Raw genomic sequence first — 18852 nt, forward strand, 5'->3', positions numbered from 1 at the left:
GACTGGGTTGCAACGCTCGCGAGACTCCTCTCGCAGTAGCGCGAGGAAACGAGACTGAAGAAGAGAGCGAGGTGGGAGGGGCGCGCTAGGAGGCTTCTGCGCATGCGCGCTGAGGCCTGCCTGACCGACCTTCAGCAGGGCTGGGGCTACCATGTTCTCTCGCGCGGGCGTAGCTGGGCTGTCGGCCTGGACCTTGCAGCCTCAATGGTATGGCAACTTGCGGGAAGATCGGCAGGACCGCAAGGGATGGAAGAGCTTGGGCACGGGGCAGGGAGGAGGAGATGGGCGCAGGAGCAGATCTGGGGTCGCAGGGCCTGACTGGGCCCCTGGCCCCTCGGAAGCGCCGGGTAGCGGGGGCTGCAGAAAGTGGCTCTGAGGCCGGCGAGGCGTGCGCAGGGCCCGGCTCCGGCGGAGCAAGGTTCCGCCCGGTCCCCTGAGGCCGGAGGGCCACCTGGGACCTCGGGACTGCGGCCTGAGTCCAAATTGACGTCTGGGCGGTCTTGAGTTCCCTCAGCTAATCAACACTTCCTGAGCTTCCACTGCGAGCCAGGCCCCCAGTCTCAGGGCCCGCGAGGTGTCGGGAGCCTGAGCGATAGCCCAGGGGAAATGTTAAGTTGTGCTTTTTGTCCTTGACGCCCTTTGAAACCCTCCAGTGCTGGACAGAGTGACCCTTTAAGATTCGATCGAGTCAGAGAGCGCGGCCGTCGAGCACCTCCCGTGTTGCAGACGCTTTGCTGGGTGCTGGAACAGCAAAGGCGAACATCCTAGATGCCCCTGAGGGTGGTCTTGGTGCAGAAGGGACGGTATAGATCTGTCTGAGGGCGGGGAAGGGAAGGACACCTAGCACTGCCTTGAAACCACTTGCTGACACCATAACCCTGCAAGGTCATGAAATTGCCCCAAGGTCCTAGGGGGAGGAGGTCGGTGGGCTTTAAGTGGTATTTGTTAACTGAGGTGCAGCTAAATGGTGCCACGAGCCTCGAGAATTTTAAACATTAGTTCCAGGTGGGGGGACCTGGGCTGGGGGAATGCATATTAGAAGGCCTGGGAATGGGCAGGTAAAAGTTGGTTTGTGGGTCGTGCTGTTGAGTTTTGAATCTTGACAGAATCTGGAAGAATTTCAGACACGCTGCTAAGGGGATTATAGGCTGTGTGGTAGCAATTCCCTGCTCTAAACAGTATGGAGGATTTCTAAGGCGCTACAGTTTTTTGCATCCTAATTTATATTGAAGCGTCCATAAAACATTAATTGAAATAAATACGTTTTGCATTAAGCAAATAACTGATAGTAATATACGAGATTTTCAGAATGAAATCTGATGTGAATTAGCCACATAGAATTTTTGGTAGCTTGGCCTTAGAAGTCAGATTTTTTTTCTCTAATACGGAAAAATAAATTCATGGGAATTAAAAGGTCACTGTAGTTGGATTCTGAGTTGTATAGATTGCCCCACTTGTTAACTAACCACTCAGCAGACGTTAGCTGAGTGCTTGCACTGCACCCGGTGGTACTTGGAAGGTGCCAAAATGTGATGGTGAACAAATAGATAAGGTCTCCGTCAGCTTCCTGGAACAGTGCCTGGCATGCAGTGGTGCTCTGCGAACATCAGCTCTCCTGTCCTTACCTTCTTGCCACGCATTAATGTTATCTGTCAGTATTTTTAGAACCTTAGTTTAGTTTCTAAGTTGATCTTTAAAAAAATGGGAAGAGTTTCTTAAGCAAAGACAGTATTTTACCAAAAAATTTAGAAATATCTTTTTTAAAAGCACTCGTAAGATAATTTGAAGCTCTTTTAGTAAAGGATCGTTTTAAATAAGCGCTCTCAGTTGGAGACAACCACTGTTAGGAGCTGAAATCGGAACCTCAATCAGCATATAAAGGTCCTAATCCTGACCTTAATCCCTTTGGAATAGTGGTTTTAAGTCATCAATCAACAGTGTTCCACTATGGAAGCATATTCTGTCCTCTTCTTTTCACTTATTCCTTCACTCCTGGTGCTTAATGTCTTTCCTGCCTCTTCTGCCATTTCTCTTCCCGTTAATTATAACTGCCTTTTGAATTCAGAAATTAAAACCACTCCACAGAATTAATTTGGAAGGGGAAAAAAATACCTTTGCCTTAACGAACCATGAAGAGGCATATTTCCACGCTTCTGTCTTGATTACTGGAAGTTTTTTAAAGTACAATTTGTTATTGTTTTAGTTTTCGTTTTCAGAGAGGTTACCATACTAACATAAATTAAACATTAGTCTTACTTAAATTCGCAGTGGTTATTTTAATAGTTGTTAGGGTATCGGTAAAATACCCTTTTTGAAAATTAAACCTTTTTTTTTTAAAAGTAGCATTTAAGAAAATGGAAATAAAAATTTGGAGAGAAAGAGTCCCTGATTTTACTGTCTTCAAATCTGGGAAAAACTTATTTCTATGTCTTAGAGTTCAGTAGTCTCTAAAATGGAACTGTTCTATAATAGCGTGTCAGTAGTCATAAACTACATACACCGAAAAGGAGATGGCATTTCAGGAGAGAAAAGACAAATTGTCATCAGAGACCATAAGGGCAGATATTTACTAGTAAATGTAAAAAATGTTAGGCAGCAGAGTGTAGTACTGTATAAAAAGAGAGACTCTGTAGCCAGCCCTGAAGGGCTCCATTCAGATGGCAGGGATTGAATTCTGATTGCCACTTAGCAGCTCTGTGACCTTGGGCGGGTTACTTAGTGTCTGTCCCACCAGTTCCTCATCTGTCAAATATATGCAATAAAAGTGCACAATTCAGTGGGTTAGTGTGAGGATTAGAGTATTTGCAAAGCATGTAGGACAGTGGGAGAAATGCTGATAGGGATCCAAATGCTGTATATCATTACATAAATGAAGAGTTTAAGTACAGTTTCTACATCAAATGTAATGTAAGAAAGATTGCTTGGACTTGCCAAAAGAGGAAAAGAAGATGCAGTCGCGGGTCAGGCGCAGTGGCTCACGCCTGTAATCCCAGCACTTTGAAAGGCCGAGGCGGGAGGATCACAAGGCCAAGAGATAGAGACCATACTGGCCAACATGGTGAAACCCTGTCTCTACTAAAAACACACAAATTAGCCAGATGTGTTGGTACATGCCTGAAATCCCAGCTACTCGGGAGCCTGAGACAGGAGAATCGCTTGAACCCGGGAAGCGGAGGTTGCAGTGAGCTGAGATCGTGCCACTGCACTCCAGCCTGGTGACAGAGAGAGACTCTATCTCAAAAAAAAAAAAGATGATGCAGTCCAGGGTGTGGGTTAGAGAAGTGTGAAGGAATCAGTTTTTGCTGGTGGCAGGTGATGGACTTTTACACATTTAATATCAGAATTAGAAGTACTTCATAATTTTCTTTTCCTTGAGAATTAGCCAATGTTGCTTCCTTTTTAAGGTTTTATATATCTTAATACACTCCTTAAAAATCTCTCAAATTGTAGTTTCTTGGAAGGGTGTCATTCCTGACTCCCTCCTCCCCTGCCTTCATCAGCTGTTGTAACAGTGCTGTGGGATCATGGTAGATAGTGGTAATCCACAGTGCATTTGATTCTCCCTCCGCTGTGTTTCTTAGTCTCCGGAGGATGTCAGGACGTGCAATGATTCAGAGCTTTATCTCTTCATTTGCAAAAAATGCATATTTAGTAAAGGAAGCTATCCCTAAAGAGAGTTCAATTAGCTCATCACTGTTCTTACTCAAATTGTACCTAAAAATTAAAGGAGTAACATAGACATCTTCAGAATTAAATGAAAGCTAAACATGAGAGTGCTTTAAAACACATGAAATTAGGGCAAGTGCATAGCATTATCACAGAAGATGCTACCTCTTCATACCTCTAACTTGGAGTACTTAAGGAAACCAAAACATTCTGTCTTTGTCCAAATATGGTATGCAATTCAAATTTGTTCCATACGGTATTCTCTGACCAGAAACTTGTGTCAGTTCAATTAAGTGTCTGCCTAAAACCATAATATCCAAGTGTGACTTGTTATAACCAATAAATTTTGTGTTCAGGGAGAAAAGTCATTACTACACCAAAAAAGGAAGGTTGGCCAAAAACTGGTATTACTTTTTAAGTGTGATTATGAAAAGCTGTTGCCAGTAGAACAGTCATGGCAGGTAGTTTGTGCTCTGAAATAACAGAGCTTGTCAGGATTTGCCAGCTTTTATCTTTTCCTTTACTAGATTCTTTTTTTTTTTTTTTTTTTTGAGACGGAATCTTGCTCTGTCGCCCAGGCTGGAGTGCAGTGGCGCGATCTCGGCTCACTGCAAGCTCCATCTCCCAGGTTCACGCCATTCTCCTGCCTCAGCCTCCCGAGTAGCTGGGACTACAGGTGCCCGCCACCACGCCTGGCTAGTTTTTTGTATTTTTTAGTAGAGACGGGGTTTCACTGTGTTAGCCAGGATGGTCTCAATCTCCTGACCTTGTGATCCTCCTGTCTCGGCCTCCCAAAGTAGTAGATTTATTCTTAAAACCAAACCTAATATTTTTCGTGCTGAAGTGGGAGAATCACCTGAGCCCAGGAAGTCGAGACCACAGGGAGCCATGGTCACGCCACTGCACTCTAGCCTGGGTGAGGGGAGTGAGACCCTGTCTTCAAACCCCAAAAAACAAAGACCCACTCTTTGTTATACAGTTCTATGGATTTGGGCAAATGTGTAATGACATGTACCCACCATTACAATATCATACTGAAGAGCTTCACTCCCCTAAAAATTCCCTCTTCTACTCCCCCAAACCCTGACCACCACTTCTCTCAACTATTGCTGGATCGTCGCCTTTTCTGGCGTGTCGTATAGCCAGAATCATACAGGATTTGGTCTTTTTCAGACTGCCCTCTCTCCCTTAGCACTATGCACTTAAGGTTTCTCCAGGCCTTTTTATGACTTAATAGCTCTTTTGTGGTTTTGGTGAATAATGGTCCATTGTATGGATGTATCAGAGTTAGATCCATTCATTCATGTATCAAAGGACATCTGGGTTGCTTCCAACTTTTGGCATCATGAATGAAGCTGCTTTACATGCTCATGTGTACATTTTATGTGGACATAACTTTTCATCTCAGTTGGGTCAATACTGATTGCTGAATCATGAGTTAAGACTAGGTTTAGCTTTGTAAAAAACTGCCAGAACATCTTCCCAAGTGGCTGTGTACTATTTTACTTTCCTGCCAGTAATCAGTGAGAGTTCCTTTTGTTCCACATCCTTATCATTGTTTGGTAGTCAGTTTTTTGGGTTTTATCCATTCTTGCAGGTGTGTAGTAGTATTTTACTGTTTTAACTTGCAGTGTTCTAATGATGTGATACTGAGCATTATATGTGCTTTTTACCATCTGGTTTTTTTTTTTTTTTTTTTTTTTGCGGGGGGACAGAGTCTTGCTCTGTTGCCCAGGCTGGAATGCATTGGCGCCATCTCTGCTCACCACAACCTCTGCTTCCCGGGTTCAAGTGATTCTCCTGCCTCAGCCTCCCAAGTAGCTGGGATTACAGGCGCGTACCACCACGCCCAGCTCATTTTTTGTATTTTTAGTAGAGATGGGGTTTCACCATGTTGGTCAGGCTGGTCTCGGAACTCCTGACCTCGTGATCCACCCGCCTCGGCCTCCCAAAGTGCTGGGATTATATGAGCGACTGCACTCGGCCCTGCCATCTGTTTATCTTCTTTGGTGAAGTCTCCAGATCTTTTGCCCATTTTTTAATTTGGGTTGTTTTTTCTCTTATTGCATTTTAAGAGTTGTTTGTTTTGGTTACAAGTCCTTTATCAGAGATAGTTTTAGAAATATTTTCTCCCAGCCTGTGGATTGACTTTTCATTCTCTTTACAGTATTTTTCACAGGACAGAAGTCTTAAATTTCAATAAAGCCCAAATTAATTTTTTCTGTCATGGGTGATGCTTTTGATGTTGTATTTAAAAACTCATTGCCAAACCCAAGGCACCTGGATTGTCTCCTGTGGTATCTTCTAGAAGTTTTACAGTTTGGCAGTTTATATTTAGGCCTGTGATTAATTTTAAGTTAATTTTTATGAAATTTGTGAAGTCATTGTACAGATTAGTATTTTTGCATATAAGTGTCCAGTTGTGCCAGTACCATTTGTTTGTTAGAATATCCTTTTTTCCTTTAATTGTTTTTGCTTCTTTATTACTGTAACTTTAGAGGAAGTCTTGAAGTCAGGTAGTGTTAGTCCTGACAACATTGCTTGGCTTTTCTAGGTCTTTGGCCATCCCGTATAACCTTGAAAATCAGTTTATTGATATCCACAAAGTAACTTGTTGAGATTTTAGTGGATTTTTAAAATTGTAAAACACAATGTAACATGAAGTTTATAATTTTAACCATATAATTGTGTGCGGGCATTTTTCACTTCATACTCCAGTAGTTCAGGGCTGCTGTAGAGGAATGCAACTAGCTTTTTATGTACACTAACCTTATATCCTGCAACCTTGTCATAAATGCTTATCGGCTCTCGGAGGGGTTATTTTTGTTCTTTGGGATTTTCTACATAGATAAGCATGTCATCTATGAACAAAAACAGTTTTATTCCTTCCCTTCAAATCTCTATGCCTCTTATTTTCTTGTCTTACTGCATTAGCTAAGACTTCAAGTATGATACTGAAGAAGAGTGATGAGTGGGGATTTCCTTGTCTTGTTCCCAATCTTATGGGGAAAGCTCCTGGCCTCTCCCATTAAGTCAAGGTTTTTGTATTTTGTTTTTTAGCAGGTTGAAGAAGTTCTCTATTCCTAGTTTGCTGAGAGACTTTATCATGAATGGGTGTTAGATTTTGTTGGATGCTTTTTCTGCACCTATTGATTGTATACTTTTTTCTTCTTTAACCTGTTGACGTAACCTGTTGGTGTATTGATTTTTTTTTTTTTTTTGAGACGGAGTCTTGCTCTGCCACCCAGGCTGGAGTGCAGTGGCCGGATCTCAGCTCACTGCAAGCTCCGCCTCCCGGGTTTACGCCATTCTCCTGCCTCAGCCTCCCAAGTAGCTGGGACTACAGGCGCCCGCCACCTCGCCCGGCTAGTTTTTTGTATTTTTTAGTAGAGACGGGGTTTCACCGTGTCGGCCAGGATGGTCTCGATCTCCTGACCTCGTGATCCGCCCATCTTGGCCTCCCAAAGTGCTGGGATTACAGGCTTGAGCCACCGCGCCCGGCTGGTGTATTGATTTTTAAATATTAAACCAGCTTTGCATACCTGGAGTCAATCCCACTTAGTGACAGTGCATAATTATTTTTAATACATTGTTGGATTTGATTTGCTAATACACCGTTGAGGATTTTTGCATCTAATCTATGCTCTTGAGCGATATTAGTCACTGTCCACTGAGGTCATTCAATTAGAGAAACCTTAAATCATTCTTATTGTTTTCCTTTCTACTATGAATGTACATGTGAAGAAGTTAAATGCTCGCAAATCTAGTCTCCTATTGCTTTGCTGGCATCTTTGTCCAGGTTCTTGAGGTCTCTTGTGAGGCTGCGGCAGCCTATGTCCCCATGTTTTCAATGTTCATCAAAACTCCAACCTCATTTTACGCTTGTCACTGCCATCTGAGATACTTTGCTGAAATACTAAACTGATTTGTGGGCTTATAAACATTCATTTCCCTACTAACCTACAAAAACGTTCATTTCCCTACTAACCTACAAATAAGATTTAAACTGATTTGCTTTTTTTAATATTTAAAAATATTAATTATTTAAAGTAACAAACCCAGCTCATGTCTCCAGCTTCCCCTTCTCCATTTCTCACTCTTTCCTGAACATGAATCCTCTTAAAATGACATCCCGTTCCTGAGAATCCCCTCCTTAGGTCCCTCCTTTGTGAACACATTTACTTGTTGCTCAATTCTCCAGCGTAGCTTTGCCTGCAAACACAGGCACTTTGTATGGATTTGAAGGCAGGAAGATAATCTCATATTTTTTAGCATGTCTTCTCCCATTAGGGCAGGAATTCTCTCATATTCATCTTTCACCAACATTTCATTTAAGTCTTATCATTTTGACTTCTGCACATTAGCATTTCAATTTTAAAGACTTGAAAAAATATTAAACTTTATGTAAATGTAATTTTTCATGAACCTTGTTTATGAGGTAATAATATGTCAGATCATGTCATGTTTACCAGTGCCTGGAATGTAGAGCAGCTTGGCAGATGTTTATTGAGCTGAATTGAAAAAGTTAAGAATCAGTGGATATAAACTACTTTTACATGTGTAGTCATGTTCGACTACATCATTGACTCCAAGTGTTGCTGGAAGAGGTTGCTGTGAACTAAGGAAGTTTTTAGAGTGGCTGGCCTTGACTTGAAGTATAACTGGGCAGCTTAACAAGGGGAGGGGCTTTTCTGTTATGGAAACAACATAAGCAAAGATATGGAGGTGGGAGTAGAACATGTGGGAGTCAATAGAGCATGTTGACTTCAGGGACGGTGGTGTTAGAGACAGGCCAAATGAAAGGAGGCCTTCGATACAGGGAATCGCACCACTACTAAGGAATTTAAATATATGTCTATTCATATACATTCTGAGTCCTGTATTTGATAGATTGCTTCTTTATGGGATATTCTTTAAATAAATGTATTAACTCTGAAAGTTGTTCTTGTGTAACGGAACTATTTTTCAAAAAACTGAAACAATTTTAAAACTTTTATCCTCAGGATTCAAGTTCGAAATATGGCAACTTTGAAAGATAGTAAGTATGTTGTTTGTTTCAATATGTGAATTAAGAAAAACTAAATTTTGACAAATACAAATACTGTCAAAAATACACTGCTTTAGCCCATTGTATATTTGATCAAAACTGACCAAATGGATTTCCATTGTATGTTTGGGACGCTGGACTTGTTCTGAAAAGACCAGTAAGAAAGGACACATGAGAAAGCTTTGTTCTGTTGTCTGTAGAATGATCGTGACGTAACTAGAAAAAACTATACCAGTGTGGGTGTGGGTGGGTGTACATGTGGGGAGGGGTAAATAATGTTATGGAATTATATATAAATAATGTTACGGAATATGTGGTTAAGGCAATTTTCAATACCATTTAATGTTTTAAATGTATATTATTGTCTTATGTTGCCATTTGCTTTTCCTAAGTAGTAGCTAGTCTTGCCTTCCTTTTATTAGTACTATTAAGACTGGTTTAGCATCATGCTGTTTATTGTTTATCTAAGTGCTCATTATTCTGCCTTGGACTTAGACAGATATTTCAATAAATTCACAATGAAGTTAGACGGTAATTCCTTTGTCTTAACACAGTACTTCTATTTTTCAGTTACCAGGAGACTAAAGTCCATCAAAAACATCCAGAAAATTACCAAGTCTATGAAAATGGTAGCAGCAGCAAAATATGCCCGAGCTGAGAGAGAGCTGAAACCAGCTCGAATATATGGATTGGGATCTTTGGGTAAGGGAAGAGTGTAATTCACAAATTAGGAAGAACTGTTTAACACAAAGAAGACTACTGATGACCTGTATCTAGAGCTTACAGTGATGTCAAGCCTATTCGAGTACTTGACATGTACTTATTTTTCATCTATATCCACCTGACACATAATGATAACAACCCATGCAGGTAGGAACTGTTAGAATCCCTGCTTTCCAGTGAGAAAAACTGAAGCACATGGAAGTTAAGTAACTTGCCTAAGATCACATATAAAAGGATGAAGATCCTCTGTTTGGACCTATGTGGTTTGGTGTCAGAGCTTGTGTATTTGTTAACCATTATACGTGACCGTGTTAACTTTTAAAATATTCTGAAATTTTCCCGGTTACTAAGTATACCATCAGAAGAACTTGGAAACCATGCATTAGGTGCAAGGGCTTAATTTCATCCTATGACCTTGTAGTGTGGCATTTTAGGACTGCAGTGGGGGCAGGTAGGGGGCATTGCAGTGGAGAGCTGACTGGGTGGTCATGGATATGACTCTTGATGGTGTTGTGAGACGAATCTGAATGATGTTGAAGCAGGAAAAGCAGCTGAGAACCTTCATTTTCAAGATACTTAATCACCATTCTTATCTTTTCAAAAGCATGAAGACATTTTTCCTTCAGAAATTTATGTAATCCATCCTTAATTAGTCTTCTTAATGGAAAAGAGATACGGCAGTTTAAAAAGAATTGATATTGTGTTTTTAAATGCTTTTATACTTATTTGATTATGAATTTATCTTGGAAATAAAATTGTAAAGAGCTGGAAATGGGAAAGAAGTTTCTATTTTAACTTGTAATTACATTCTTTCTCTTACCTTTTTTATGATCATGCTATCTTATCCGGAATTGAGGGTATCTAAAAGAATTTTTAACTTAAGGAAGATTTATGCAAATTTGGTAGTAAAGAAAATCATGCAGTGAACCCCCTATTTATCTACCAAATCTTCAATAATCTCAGCTTACAGCTGTCCTTTGTCTTTGTGTGTGTGTGTGTGTGTGTGTGTGTGTGTTGTTTTTTGTTTGTTTTGGTTTTTTTTTTTTGAGATGGAGTCTTACTCTGTTGCCCAGACTAGCGTGCAGTGGCACAATCTCAGCTCACTACAACCTCCACCTCCCACGCTCAAGCGATTCTCCTGCCTCAGCCTCCCCAGTAGCTAGGATTAACAGCCCCACCACCACACCTGGCTAATTTTTGTATTTTTAATAGAAATGGGGTTTCACTATGTTGTCCAGGCTGGTCTCAAACTCCTGACCTCAGGTGATCCACTCACTTCGGCCTCCCAAAGTGCTGGGATTACAGGCATGAGCCACCACTCCCGGCCTCAACTTACAGCTGTCCTAAGAACACTTGCTTATACTAGGCAGTTGCCAGCTAAATGTAAATGCATATTTTGAAAATAACCAACTGCTTTGTAAATTGGAGATTTATTGTATTTAGTGTAAACTGCATATAAAACTTACTGCTTTTGTTTGTTTTTAAGCTTTGTATGAAAAAGCTGATATCAAGGTTCCTGAAGACAAGAAGAAACACCTCCTTATTGGTGTGTCCTCAGATCGAGGACTGTGTGGTGCTATTCATTCCTCCATCGCTAAACAGATGAAAAGTGAGGTTGCTACGCTAACAGCAGCTGGGAAAGAAGTTATGCTTGTTGGAATTGGTGACAAAATCAGAGGCATACTTTATAGGTAATTTAAATATATATTGTTTATTTTCATAAAGGTGCAAGCATGAATAAATCTTCTCGCAGAAGTTTTGACAAACTCTGAAATCCTTCGTCGATAGTTTAATTAAACAAGGTATATTCTTCAGGGCCTTTTTTGGTATACTCACAGGGAGGTGTTCGTTTCCTTTTTTTTTTTTCCAGGATATATTGGAACATTTCTGTTTTCCTTCCCCTGTTTTCTACCTTTGCTTCTTCATCCGGATCATAAGTTGAGTGCCATGTGAATATCAAAAGCTATCAGCATTCAGCCAAATGAGGCATCTGAGGAGCTGTTCCAGCCTGGAAATGTTAGCAATAGTTCATTAGGATTAGAAGGAGAGGAATAAAGGCAAAACGAATATAAAACAAGACAGACCTCATTTTTAGTTCTTAGTTCTTTGCAGGTGCTGAGGGAAAGGAATTATGATAGTGTGTGGAACAACTCAGGAAATCACCACCACCCACACCCCAAAAGACCTGATCCATGGTGATGATGTTTTTTCCTGCCCGTCCCCTGTGCTCTTTCAGAAGTGTTGTTAAACTAGCTATGTGAGCTCTTGCTTTTCTTATAGGACTCATTCTGACCAGTTTCTGGTGGCATTCAAAGAAGTGGGAAGAAAGCCCCCCACTTTTGGAGATGCGTCAGTCATTGCCCTTGAATTACTAAATTCTGGATATGAATTTGATGAAGGCTCCATCATCTTTAATCGATTCAGGCAAGAAAGATTTAGAAATCAAAGCTTTTTTTATGTTCATGTTTTTGTTCATATTTTGAAATAACAGTTTAAAAATTACTTTGAGATTTACATTTGTTTTTGTCAATTCTAGGTCTGTCATCTCCTATAAGACAGAAGAAAAGCCCATCTTTTCCCTTAATACCATTGCAAGTGCTGGTGAGTAGTTTTTCTACTACATATATTTTTTGGCATGTAGAATGAAGAGATTTGTCCACTAAGGCAGACAGTGTCAAGATGTGTAGTGGTAGCAATAGCACTATAGCAAATGATTTGGGGCTTTTTTTTTTTTTTTTTTTTGACAGAGTCTCACTGTGTCACCCAGGCTAAAGTGCAATGGCATGATCTTGGCTCACTGCAACCTCCGCCTCTCGGGTTCAAGCAATTGTCCTGCCTCAGCCTCCCAAGTAGCTGGGATTACAGGTGCATGCCACCACCACACTTGGCTAATTTTTGTATTTTTAGTAGAGTTAGGGTTTCACCATGTTGGCCAGGCTGGTCTTGAACTCCTGCCCTCAAGTGATCCACCTGCCTTAGCCTCCCAAAATGCTGGGATGACAGGTGTGAGCCACTGTGCCCTGCCGATCTGGGGCTGTTGAAGTGCCATCTCTTGACTTCCATGATACTTAATTCAGTCATTGTTCGATAATTCCTGCTCTATTCCGTCATTAATTGAACAAATTGGTATCTATTAAGGTTCATCATTAGATTTTTTGTCCTCAAGGATTGAAGAGCGTAGCTAGAAACTGGCTTTGCAATTCATGTTTGGGACCTCTGACTACAATACAACAGAAGCTCTAGAATAGAGAGTTGAACAGTGTTCACAACTAATTTACACTGACCGACCCAATTCTCTTGTTTTATTGCTGGAAGAAAGCCGTCATTGATCATTGAAGCATCCTGGAATAATATTCTAGAACTGATTTTAGTTTCCTAAGGCTTTTTTCCCTTGTATATACCATCTATTTTCATCTATTTTCTAATACTTCATTTATTTGCAAGTATGTACTTTATATGTTAATGTTTCTGAAATTGAGATGGCTCTACCAGCCAATGGAGTATCATTTGTAATAGAGTACATTTTTTTGTCTCTTAATGAGAAATAAAGTAGGTGTTACAACCAGTACCATTTTCAGTTTGATGAAATACAGTACTGTTTCACCACTTGACCCCAATGAATGAATTTTGAAATGTACTACTAAATTGCTACAACATTAAAACTACAATTCATATCAGTTTCTAGTTCTCCCCCTCTTTCATGTGCTTAGAAAGGTTTTCCCTCTCTCATTTTCCAGATTGATACATTCAGATTTCTTCAGTAATCAAATAACTAAGTTGGAATTATTGCACAGGTTGAGTATCCCTTGTGTAAATGCTTAGGACCAGAAATGTTTGGTATTTCAGAATATTTTCATATTTATAATGCAGTATCTTGGGGATGGGACCCGAGTCTGTACACCTTATACACATATCCTGAAGGCAGTTTTATGCAATGTTTTAAATAATTTTCTGCATGAAACAAAGTTTGGTTTTTTTTTGTTTTTTGTTTTTTTTTGAGACGGAGTCTCGCTCTGTCACCCAGGCTGGAGTGCTGTGGCCGGATCTCAGCTCACTGCAAGCTCCGCCTCCCGGGTTCACGCCATTCTCCTGCCTCAGCCTCCTGAGTAGCTGGGACTACAGGCGCCCGCCACCTCACCCGGCTAGTTTTTTTGTATTTTTTAGTAGAGACAGGGTTTCACCGTGTTAGCCAGGATGGTCTCGATCTCCTGACCTCGTGATCCGCCCGTCTCGGCCTCCCAAAGTGCTGGGATTACAGGCTTGAGCCACCGCGCCCGGCCGAAACAAAGTTTTGAATGCACCCCATCATACAAGGTCAGGTGTGGGATTTTCCACTTGTGGCATCATGTCAGTGCTCAAAATGTTTCAGATTTTGGAGCACTTCAGATTTTGGACTTTGGTATTTGGGATGCTCAACCTGTATTACACTATATTGGTTTCAATTCATTCTCTTTTTTTTTTTTTAATTGGAAAAAGCATTGAGTGCTTGCTGGCTTTGTAACAGGCACATGCTAATGCTGTCCAGAGGGCCTCATAATCATGAAATGTAGTACAGTTATTTCAAATGTTGACTTAATTTTTCTAAAGTTATATGGAGTAGAATATCGAATGCTTTATTTACACATTATATTTTGCTAAAAATATGCTATCTATAGTGTGGAAATAGATGAAATTATTAGAACAGAATCATTTACTTTATCTTACATTAATTTCTGCTCTGTAATTATAAAGGAGTTTTACACTGAAAAGCTGTTTTTGATGAATTAGTATTCTGTATAACTTCAAAGAAACTGATCACTTGTTTTAACAGAGAGCATGAGTATCTACGATGATATTGATGCTGATGTGCTACAAAATTACCAAGAATACAATCTGGCCAACATCATCTACTACTCTCTGAAGGAGTCCAGCACTAGTGAGCAGAGTGCCAGAATGACAGCCATGGACAATGCCAGCAAGAATGCTTGTAAGTACACAATAAGGATGGTGCCAGCAGGAATGCTTGTGAGCACACAGTGAATCTCAGCTGAGAGGAGTCCATTGCCGAGAGTAGCATCAACAACATTAACTTAATATTCCTCTACCTGTAGGAAAGTATATCTTGATAGGTAGTTGATTTGCAAGTACTGTGAAAAGGTATCCTATGGAAGATGTAAAAATATCTTCCTAACATTTTTTGAGAGGCCAATTTTGTTATCCAAAAATCTCTTATTTTTAAATTAAGCAACAAAAGTTAGTTAACAAGTTATTCTTCTCTAGTTTCAGATTTTTTGTGCAATCTTTTTGTTTTGTTTGTAGCTGAGATGATTGACAAATTGACATTGACATTCAACCGTACCCGCCAAGCTGTCATCACAAAAGAATTGATTGAAATTATCTCTGGTGCTGCGGCTCTGTAAGTAATTGTAGATTGTTGCCTTCAGAGAAATTTTTTTTCCCTCTTGCTGTGTCTGCTTGTTTGGATGCTTAAAAGTTTTTGTTTTTGTCTTTTGAAGTTGAAATGACTCATTGCTGAATCTTGCATCCTAACTCTTAGGCTATAAAGATGTGGTAAAAATGGGATCTCTTTGGTTTATTTTTATTGTTTCAGCTGGAAACACTCGGGCTTCGTTTTCACTTTTCTAAAGCATTAGGAATGGGATGTGGATAATTCAGTATCATTTATGAAATCTTTTTTTGGAATTTAAACAATTGTAAGCTTTCTGAGTTACAGGGCTAGTTTCAGATTTGGTTTTACATAAATCTATAAACCATTGCATGTTGGGAAGGTCCAGGAATTTTTTAATCATTATGTTTTCTATATCAGTACCAAAAGATAGTATAGCCATCCCTCAGTATCTGCAAGTGATTGGTTCCAGAACTCCCTCTCACCTCCCCCAGGATACCAAAATCTGAAGATGCTCAAGTCCCTGATATAAAATAGCACAGTAGTGCATATAACAAATGCACATCCTCTCATATACTTTTAATAATCTCTAGTTATAATGCTATGTAAATTGTTGTTGTATTGGTTTTTATTTTTATTATTTTATCGTTATTTTTGCCTTTTTTCCAAATATTTTCATCAGCTTTGGTTGAATCCATGGATACTGAGGGCCAACTATATACTGCTTTCCTCAAGAAAACTTCTTAGTTGTTGAAAAACTTTAATGTTTATGAAAAAAAGGTTAAGACAATGGGAATTTCAAAAAGTTACTAAGCTGGATACCCACTATGTGCACAGTACAGTGCTAGACACAGTGTTAAGGATGTGATTGTCTCTTTTAAGGCACTTATAGTCTAATAGGGTAAGAAACATACAAGTAATTGTGATTAGATAAAAATGGTGGTAAGTTCTTTTTGACTCGTTCCTTCTTACCTCCTACTAATCAGTTACCATGCTAAGTTTCACCTTCTATCTCTTGAATCTTTCCCCTTCTTTATGCGCATTTAATGCAGATCCTTGTCATTTCTCTCCTGAGTTCAAAAAGGTAATTATTTGAGTGCCCCTTAAGTGTCAGGCCCTGTGCTAGACACTGAGAATATAGTGGTAACAATATTTGTTTTAACAGTAAAGACAGACACTAAATAAGAAATCACAGCAGAACAGAGGTTACTAAACTGTGGCCTGGAGCCAAGAGTGGTTTCTACATTTTTAAAGAGTTATAAGAAAAAAGTATCTATAGTGTGGAAATAGATGAAATTATTAGGGAGAATCACTTGAACCCGGGAGGAGGTTGCCGTGAGCTGAGATCACACCACTGCACTCCAGCCTGGGCAACAGAACGAGACTCCATCTCAACACCACCAAAAAAAACTCTAAATATATTGTGTTAATTTATAGAAAAATTGTAATTTAAATTAGTATGTTCATAGTCTTGCCTACTTGCATGAGCATATTTTTATTGCTTCTAACCTGGATTGAAATCTATGACTTTTTATAACAGTCATTGAGTCTGTTTTAAAATAATCTTGTGGTAAGTATTTTTGCATGATATACTCAAGGCATCAAGTTTAAAAACTGACTTTTTTTCATGGGAAAGCATATGTGATTAACTAGCATGGATTGCTTCTTAACCTGCTTGTTTTGTGTTTCTTTTTCTTCTAATATAATAACCAGGGATTAATGAAAATCAAGCTCCATCCTCAGACAAGAGGTAAAGTTCACACATTCTTCCCATGTCTGCTCAGAAAAGAAACCTATTCAGATATGAGTGAAGCTAATTTAGTAATCCTAGAAGTGTCCTCTGAGAGATTTAGATGAATGGGCCACTTTATAGTAGCAGCCAACTCACAGGAGCACCTGGGCGACGCTAGTGGACTTTTTCTGTAGTGAGTGTGTAGATCATAGAAAATGTAGATATAAGGAAATAAACTTTGAGGATAGAGAATTAACATTATTTTGAGATATTATATATAGGTGGTGAAGAGTGGTGGTTGTCACACTTTATGGTCTCAGGACCCCGTAATGTCTGATTGATTTCGCAGAAGCCAGCTAGATTTTCATCTCTCTCTATTCATTTTGTTGTGATGTCATGGATCATGTGGCCTCTGGGAAACGCTACTGTATACTCGAGAATGAGAATAAAACAGGCAAAATAACATTATTATAGACATAGTTTTGCCCTCATGAACCCCATGAAAGGTTCCCCAGACCAAAATGTGAGAATCACTGGTATAGAGTAACACGTTATTGTGTAAATTCAGTTCTCTGTACCCCACTTAAATAGGTATTAATATTATCTCTTGACATCATTATTTTCCCAAAAAATGCTGTTTGATTTTTTTACTTGTTCTGTACTTTGTTTTTCAGGTAAAGAAGGAAAATTCAGCCAGTTGATTTTGTTTTTAGCATACTGCTGTCTTTGTCCGAAGAAACTGTTCCTCCATTATTTGAATTACTGAAGACAGCAAGATATTTGTAAATTATCTTACAATAAACAACTTAAAATAAAATAGTTGTTTTTCTTATATATAAGAACATTAGATATAGTTTTCGAAATGGGATGATACTAAAACATTTAAAAATATTAACATGCTACTATTAAAATTTTTTAGTAGAAGATAATTTAAGAGGTTCTTTTGATTTGATGGTGCTCCACTGACCTTAAAATGTCTAGCCTCTATGGGGACAAGGTAGAGGGAAAGCACTGCAGCCACAACCTCAGCCCGGTTCTATTCCTTATTACAGCCTTAAAGAACAGTCAACAAGGCGGGGCGCGGTGGCTCATGCCTGTAATCCCAGCACTTTGGGAGACCGAGACTCAAGGTGGATCACTTGAGGTCAGGAATTTGAGACTAGCCTGGCCAACATGGTGAAACCCCGTTTCTACTAAAAACAAACAAATACAAAAATGGCACGCACCTGTAATCCCAGCTACTCAGGAGGCTGAGGCAGGAGAATTGCTTAAACCTGGGAGGCAGGGGTTGTAGTGAGCAGAGATTGTGCCACTGCACTCCAGCCTAGGCAACAGAGCAAGACTCTGTTCCAAAAAAAAAAAATGCCACTGGACGCATTTGCTTGGAATTCTGGATACAAAATTCCAAGCATATACTTACTCTAAATAAATTATTTAAAATATCTTTTCCAAACACTGAGAAAAGTACGATATTCACATTTAGATCACAATTAAGATTAGATGCCTGCGTTGATTCCACACTGGAAGTTTTGGCCATGCCAAAATTTCAGGCTTTTCTCTATTTGTTTAAAATCGAAAACTTGTTTTTTTTTTTTTTATTACAAAAGTAATATATAAATTCCAAAATACATAAAATTATAAACAATATAAAACCCATTCTTAAGCTCTTCTTGACTTTTAAAAACAAATGAATGCATGTATTTAGAATGGATTCTTTAAATATTTACAACTACTTTCATAGTAATGAATAGAAAGATTTAGTGAACTGACCAGAGCTTCCAGGTCATTTTCTAACTCCCCTCAAAGTTTTCAGGAGCCACTTCTGAAGGGGTTGGTGGGTGAGGCTAGGAGAAAGAAACAGCTCACAACTGAGGAATCGGATGGAGGTGTAGTGTGAACCAGTACCAGATACATTTTGGGGAACGTTAGCAATGAACCACATGCCTCTGGGGGCTTGTGTGTGTGTGTGTGTACACACGCCATTTCGCCCAGGCTGGTCTTGAACTCCTGGGCTCAAGTGATCCTCCTTGGCCCCGCAAAGTGCTGGAATGACAGGTGTGAGCCACCGTGCCCAGCCTGTTGTGTATTTAGCTTCTAAGCTTGGCTTGGCCCACCTCCAGTTTCCAGGACAGCAGAACACATCTGTGAGGGTGAATTGAGTGTCGTAAAAACCATGGAAGGAGGAAAAGCAGGAATTTGAAATCAGTCAATATAAGTAAGAATAATCTGTGCCTGAACTGGAATACTACTAGCTCAGCCCTTACCAACAGTGACCTTGGGCAAGTTACTTAATCTTTA

General features: G+C 39.7%; 1 protein-coding gene across 2 annotated transcripts; it reads left to right on the forward strand.

Annotated features, from left to right (window-relative positions):
• The first annotated feature begins 122 nt into the window (after positions 1 to 122).
• Positions 123 to 17371, forward strand: ATP5F1C (ATP synthase F1 subunit gamma). Of its 2 annotated transcripts, XM_045399534.2 has the most exons (10): positions 123 to 207; positions 8670 to 8704; positions 9284 to 9415; positions 10923 to 11127; positions 11717 to 11860; positions 11973 to 12037; positions 14247 to 14402; positions 14735 to 14831; positions 16536 to 16572; positions 17229 to 17371. In XM_045399534.2, the coding sequence occupies exons 1-9, from the start codon at positions 152 to 154 to the stop codon at positions 16540 to 16542; spliced, it is 897 nt and encodes a 298-aa protein (XP_045255469.1). In that variant the 5' UTR covers positions 123 to 151; the 3' UTR covers positions 16543 to 16572; positions 17229 to 17371. The 2 variants fall into 2 exon arrangements, with proteins under 2 accessions (XP_045255469.1, XP_005564652.1); XM_005564595.4 differs by lacking the exon at positions 16536 to 16572.
• The last annotated feature ends 1481 nt before the right edge of the window (positions 17372 to 18852 follow it).

The sequence above is a fragment of the Macaca fascicularis genome, chromosome 9 (assembly GCF_037993035.2).
Source record: "Macaca fascicularis isolate 582-1 chromosome 9, T2T-MFA8v1.1".
Lineage (NCBI taxonomy): Eukaryota > Metazoa > Chordata > Mammalia > Primates > Cercopithecidae > Macaca > Macaca fascicularis.